Here is a 6891-nt window from a genome sequence, read left to right as displayed (position 1 = left end):
TGAAGCTGAAAAAGTTGATTTAACTACCAAGCATAACAATTAGATGTTTTGCATTGAACGACAGAATAATTCCCAAATCTGTTTTGCAAAGATGTCTGTGAACATGTGATTTTCCAAACAAAAGATCATTTAACGTGCTAAGAAACTGTCTTTTGCTCACTATCACTTTCACCAGCAATATCAGCTCTTCAGCTCTTTTTTTGGTAGCCATTTACTATATTAAACATGAAGCCCTAGGCTTATCAATAATGGTGACGGAACACACGCTGACATTCACACACACCATAACTAAGTTCAAAGAGCCCTCTAAACCGACACTCACAGCCCAGGCTGTGACAATTTTACACTATGCTAAAAAACCCCACTAAAACAGTCATTACCCATAATTCCCCAAACCAGGAACTGCTTAACATAACATAAACTCGCCACTACAGTTCATTTATTTGAACATTACACATGAACTTAAAACATTGCTATGTGTTTATCAAACACTCTCACACTCTGTATGTATGTATGTATGTATACAAGAAGTGATCTGTTATTTTTTTTAGCAGGGGGGATGTCCCAATGGTCAATGGGGGGATGGCCCAATGGTCACTGACACTACACTATAGAATATATGGGGGATGGCATGTTAACAAGGGGGGTGCGTTTTAGTCATTTTGCTCACAAGGGTTATGGCATCCTCCCTCTTCCCCATACTAATCACCTACTGTATGTATATGTGTTTCATGTAAATTCCTTAAGAACAAAATGATCGTATTATCAAACAAAATGGTTTCATCTCCTAATAACAATTCTTTCACTTGTTGATGTAGTCTGCTGTTGTTTACCACAAAGTGTATTTTTGTTGGCTTTGGAGCGCTATCTATATGGCTTATCGTCAGCGGATAACTCAATCAATTCTATGCTTCAACCTTGTATGGTTTAAAGAAAGAAAGTTTTTCGCATTCTCAAAAACCGTACATTTTTTCTCAAGCACCCAACCCCCGTCCCGCTGTTTTTCTGGCTTTTTTGCTTTTTTCAACAGATTAGTTACAAACAAAAGTTCAATGAACACATGTATCTCTGACAAAATTCTCAAAAAGTCAACATAATGAATTACTGTAAGTTAAATTTTTGAAAACTCATACAGTCGAGTTCAATATCCAAAACTTGTCATAGCACTTTGACCTAAAGAGAGGAAATAAGCGGGCATAACTAAATGGGGCTGTAATGTTTTACAGTGTATTGTTACAAGGGTAACAGCATGTTTCGTCCTTTGTATCATTTTTGTACATACCTAATATCTGAACAAAATACATTTTCATCTCTTCAGATCATGTTTAGTTTTGGTCAAGAGACCATTTCAGGCATTTCAGCTTTATGCCAAGAGTTTGCTGGTCAACGGCGTTACAGCATTCTTTGAACACAAGTGTCACTTTAATAGTGACAGAAATTCTTTTTTTTTTTTTTAAAGCCTGGTACTTTTTCATACTTTAGATATAATTCGTTTGTCTTGTCTTTGGTACTTAACTGATTATCACTTACTGTTGTGTCCTCAAAGATGTTGATGTCCTACAGAATGAAAGAGGACTGATGCATACAGTGTGAGAGGGCTTGCAGTGCATTTTGACTCTTTGTTTGAGCAGTATGAATGCTGTGTGCTAAAGAAGTGGAAGTCAGAAGAGTTCATTTCTAATGATGGTGTATGTTGCTTCTTTTTTGTCTGTGTCTCCGACTCTAATCATCACAGTTCTCTCTGAGACTGATGTAATGTTTTCTTCTCGACTACTCAGGAAGTTGTAAAGTTGTACGATCGCTAAAGATTCTTTGATATACCAATGCAAGAACTTTGTCATGCTTATGTGCCATGTGGTTTGGTTGAACTTGGTAAAAAGTTAACATGTACATGCAGAACTAAAAGTTATTCTCTTGTATGTCACAAAAAAAAACCCTATGTGCATTTGAACGAGAAAGAAAACAACAAATGATACAGTAAATTCCCCTACTCAGTTAGTTGCTCCAACTGTTATCATAGGCTAATTCTAAAATGCATGTTTTGAAGAATTCTCTGCCAGTTTTCACTCAAAATATCTTAAAACATGTGTAATGTGTCAATGAGTGAGGCAGCCAGTTGGAAGAGAGCTGTTATTTCTAAAACTTGATATGCGCTAGGCTGAGCAGCTCCACTTCGGTTAAATGAAAGCAGCTAAATGCTAAAGAATATTTACATAAACCTGAATTCATGTTTATGTAACGCATCTGAAGGAGAGAAGAATGAAGGAACTGTGAATGTGAGAAACTAGGCTCATTAAATGGAAGTAAGGGGCTTCTCTATAGCTGACTGCAGTTATCTATAGGGGAAATTTGATGTTTATGACATAGCAAGGAGCTGCGGCCATGTTTATTTTATAGCTTCCTGTGTAGCGTGCCGACTCCGATTTCATTTATTTCTGTTGTAAATGAGGGGTGATCCTCCCCATCGTCCTCTCATGAGAAAGAGATGGCCTTCTGGTTACGAAAAAAAACATCTCATTTCATAACCCCGTGAGAGAGCACGTTTAAAAAATGTTCCGAAACATGTTATCACTGTGAGACTTAAGTTGTTTTTTTTTTGTGGCTGTTTCTCAAAGCATTTCAAACCAGAATAGATTGTTAGGAATACTTTGATAATCTTGCTGTGCGTCTGTCTTCTGTCAATGTTGCAACCCTTATTTCTTGTTCAACCTGCACACATGAAATAATAATCCCAACCTTCAAATGCTGTTCTACGATCAGTTTTCTCTCGACCGATAAGCAGTTCTCCATTGGTCATTTCCCAAACTATGTGTTTTTTTTCCCTTAAAATAAATTCTAAAACCAGGGTCCAAGCAAGCTATGTCAGAAATATTGCTGAAGTAATTATGTTCAAAGGCTTTGACTAGTATAACAATGATATTTTTGTGCTTTTCCCCATATAATATAATCAGAATAGCATATTTTCTGTTGAGTGTGTTTGCCGTTCTCGCTTTTTCTCCTTTTTAATGGTTTATCAATGAATCAGCCAACCAAATGAGGACCTCAGATCACAATATTTTAAAGAAAGAAATAACATCAGTGCAAATATATATTCATTAGTAAAACCATCAACTGTGGGCCAGTTTAAAGACCGACAGAAGATATTATTTTAGCTTAATATCCTTCACAACAGTGCATGACCTCATGTGAAAATCCATTCAGTTTCCATCGAGGCATTGTTTTATTTGCGTTTTGGAAGAACAGTGATGGTAGGGTTTTGAACGTTCATCTCTTAACCAGGAGGGGGTGGGGGGACATGTCTGAGCCTCTTGGGGAGCCACAGCTCCCTATAAAACTGCTGCAAAAACACTCACTTAGTTTACTGCATCTTCAAAACAGTCCAGATGTCAAGCTCAGGCCAGCTGTGAATCATTTTCTAAGCACACCTCTGTTTAGAATAGTCAGCTTGTCCTTCTATGTTTGTCTAGATGCCATACTAATTCAAAATGCATCCAATTTTCAGAGGTTTGACATGCTGGAGTTACTTATTTGGGTTATAATAATAAAACAGTAATAAATTAAGCAGAAGGATCTAGACATTTGTAAATGCAAGTAAATCTTACCCTCACATAAAAAAGTTTTTTTTCTAAGAGAAAAAATATTGTTGAGAAAGTTGTAAAGTGCAGAAAATATTGGAGCATTAGGGAATGACCACATAGGAAGAAACAGGTAACCTCTCAGATACTGGAACTACACGCATTTTAACTGAAAATATGAATCAGCAAACAAGACAGTCCTTTAAACATTTTAATATATTGATGACAGCTCTCAGTGTGTTTTTTCCCCAAGTAATAAAATGCAAATAATGTAGACAGTCTTGTTTTTACTATTGCTTAAAAAAACCTATTCCAAGTGCTACAAACTGTAGAAGAATAGCATAAGATAGAGTGCAATATATCATTAAAAAGGGAAAATTAAACAACACTCACAATGATAACAAAAAATAAAACAAGTATACTGAATATACTCTGTTTGTATCATGTGGATGTCAGTCTTCTTTTTCTAGACTGTCTTCCATTTACAGTTGTTAAGAAGCTTTTTTTTTAGCTTGTGACAATGAAATTTATGTCTACCCTGTGGTATATATATTTATAAACTTTATCATTATTGCTTACTAGTATATCTTACTGACAAATCCACAATTAATGACCTATGCATCAAAAACAAAATAAATCTTTCTCCTCCCTTCTCTAAACTCTTCCTTTGACACATTGGAATGTTAAAACAGATATATGAGAATTCCTTCTTTACCTACCCCACCCCCACTCAGAAAATTCTCCCTCCCTCGAATGCCATGACAACAGTGACATCACTGCAAATGTTCACAGTTCATTTGAAAGCAGTTGCATTAGAGGTCAGGACATATTAACAAGGCAGAGGAATTACATAATCACTCTCAATGACATGATCCATCCCCACTTCAGAGGCACAGAGCAAACTTTTACTCACTAAGTCAACTCTTCTTTGGAGATATGCCTGGCTCAAGAAAGTTGTCTGTCAACAACAAAACAAGTTATCTTGTTCTTTTAAAACCTTTCATCGCATCTCCACACTGTTTTGTATTTCAGTGTTTTTTTTCCACCGCAGCAAAGAGAAACAACACAAATGGAAATATAACTCTCCATTTAAACACTGTGCTGTGAAATTGGTACCAGTGTGTCAGCAATTGTCTATCCGTAAAATACACAACAGGAATGTACAGGAGGCTAAACTGCAGCAGAAGTGAGAAATAAAAACATCCAAAGGCTGTTTGGGGTATTTCAGGTTTAAGAAGCTCTAAGCTAACACATTAATGCTCTGCCCATTTGTGTCATGGAGGTCATAGCCCTCAGTGTCCCCATTGCAGTGTGTGCGCGGAGGACTTTTACAGGGACAGAGAAGAGCCCGGAAATACCTGCCAAAGGTTTCGGAGAAGCAGGCATACAAGATTGGGTTAGCGCAGCTCCAGGAATAGGAAAGCAGGACCACAAACTCAAAGCTCCTGGCAAAAATAAGCATGGGATCATTGCGCTGCAGAGAACAGAAGTTTAAGACGTAAAAGGGCAGCCAGCACACGCCAAATACCAGAACAACAGCCACCACCATCTTAGTGATCTGCTTCTCCTGTTTCTGAGTCTCTGGTGTAGATACAGTTCTGCTCTGCTGACGTGCGCTCCTCAGTGTGACCACCAGGGCACTGTAGAATACAATCATCACAGTGAAGGGTAGGGCAAAGCCCAACATGAAGGCGTAGATGAGGAAGGTGAGCCACCAGGTGTGAGGGGCCACGTACGGGTCCACAGTGCAAAGGCCATAGTGGGCCGAGAAGTATACCGCCATGGGAAGGACAGGGAGAAGTGAGAACAACCACAGGAATGCCGCTATAATCTTGGCCCTCCTTGGTGTTCGCCAATGGGCAAACCGAAGCGGGTCTACCAGCGCCATGTAACGATCCACGCTCATGACGGTCAGACAGAAGACACTGGTAAATTGGTTGATGCCATCCAGAACCATCACCAGTTTACATGTCAAGTCTCCAAAGGGCCAGTGATTCTGAAAGTTTTGGATAGCAATGAAGGGGAGACCTATCATGAAGAGGCCGTCAGCCAAAGCTAAGTTGAAGATGTATACAGTGGTGGCGGATGACATTTTGTCCAGTTTCAAAATAGTGATTATGACAAGGGAGTTCCCACCAAGTCCAACGACGCAGACAACCAAGTAAAGGACAGCCATCGTTACACTGAAGGCATCAAACTGTCTTTGCATAAACAGGTCTTCATCCATGAAGCTGTCATCTGTGTCCACTACTGAGGCTGCGTTGCGAAACATTTCCGAGTTGAACGTTGACTCCATTTGTAATCAGTCTAGCCCTGTAAACTTTTTCTGCTTATTTATCTTCAGCAAGTATATTTACATACGTACGTATATATAGAGGTTTATAAATGATTCCAGAGAACACCAAAAAGTTATGGAAAAGTCAATGTCTGTCTGTCCACATCAAACTTGCACTCACATTCCGTGAATTTATCTCTCCTCTGGTCCTAACAGTGTGACAAAGTCAAGTCACAAGAATGCACCATTATTCTGCTATTTTTAAAAAAAGAAAATCAGAGCTGTAATGAGAGAAAAGATATTTTTATGCTCTCACATAATTCCTTAATTTTTACCTGTGTCTTTGAAAGTGACTACGGATGTATCCACAGAAAAACCTCTTGAGTGCAGTTCCTCAGTAAAATGTACTGGGTGTCGTACCCTCCCAGCGAGTTCTTATATAGTCCCCCTACCCCCCCACCCACTGCCCCCAGCAGCCCTGTAAGTGTTAGTGTGTGTGTGTGAGTGTGTGTTTGAGAGAGGGAGAGAGAGAGGCAACGAGAAGAAGAAGGAGAAGGAGAAGAAGAAGAACAATTCAAGGAAGCAACAGCCTGTCTCTGTCTGCCCTGTTTATCTCATAAGTTGTGTCGACTTGTTCCAAGCTGCTGTTATGTGGTTTCCAAGGTGCCATCTGTTACAATACTGTTGTTTTCATAGCTAAACATTCTGGTACTCCCTAGCTTCTCTCTCTTTCCCTCCTTCATTTTTTTGCATTCCCAGCACCCCTCTGTTTCTGCTCTCCCTTTCCAGTTCAGTGGGGGGTCAGTCTGAGCTGATCAACCCCCTACTTCCCCTCACGGCCACCCACCTCCCAGATTACAGTGCCAGTGAATGAACTATGGAGGGTGGGGGACAGAAAGCCCCTACATTTGGTTGTTCTTAATATGGCTCTCTTAAGTAACTCATAGGTAATTTGGGAACCGTCTTCACCCTTTTCTGATTCTCTTAATTTGTTGGTCAGTGGTTCATTTATCAGTAGGCAGTTAGCCCAGGGTCGCAGTG

At 39.4% G+C, this 6891-nt stretch overlaps 1 protein-coding gene across 1 annotated transcript; it reads right to left on the bottom strand.

Moving 5' to 3' along the window:
- Positions 1 to 4815: 4815 nt before the first annotated feature.
- On the bottom strand, positions 4816 to 5847 carry LOC115812969 (somatostatin receptor type 2). Its single transcript, XM_030775537.1, has one exon. It carries the CDS (start codon positions 5845 to 5847, stop codon positions 4816 to 4818), a length of 1032 nt encoding a protein of 343 aa, XP_030631397.1.
- Positions 5848 to 6891: the final 1044 nt, after the last annotated feature.

This window comes from Chanos chanos, chromosome 5 (genome assembly GCF_902362185.1).
Source record: "Chanos chanos chromosome 5, fChaCha1.1, whole genome shotgun sequence".
NCBI lineage: Eukaryota > Metazoa > Chordata > Actinopteri > Gonorynchiformes > Chanidae > Chanos > Chanos chanos.
Note: the sequence above shows the minus strand (reverse complement) of the source record. Positions and strands in the feature narration are given on the sequence as shown.

Bases quoted from the DNA above. Each gene is read 5' to 3' on its own strand.
- LOC115812969 (XM_030775537.1), bottom strand. From the start codon at position 5,847: ATGTTTCGCAACGCAGCCTCAGTAGTGGACACAGATGACAGCTTCATG.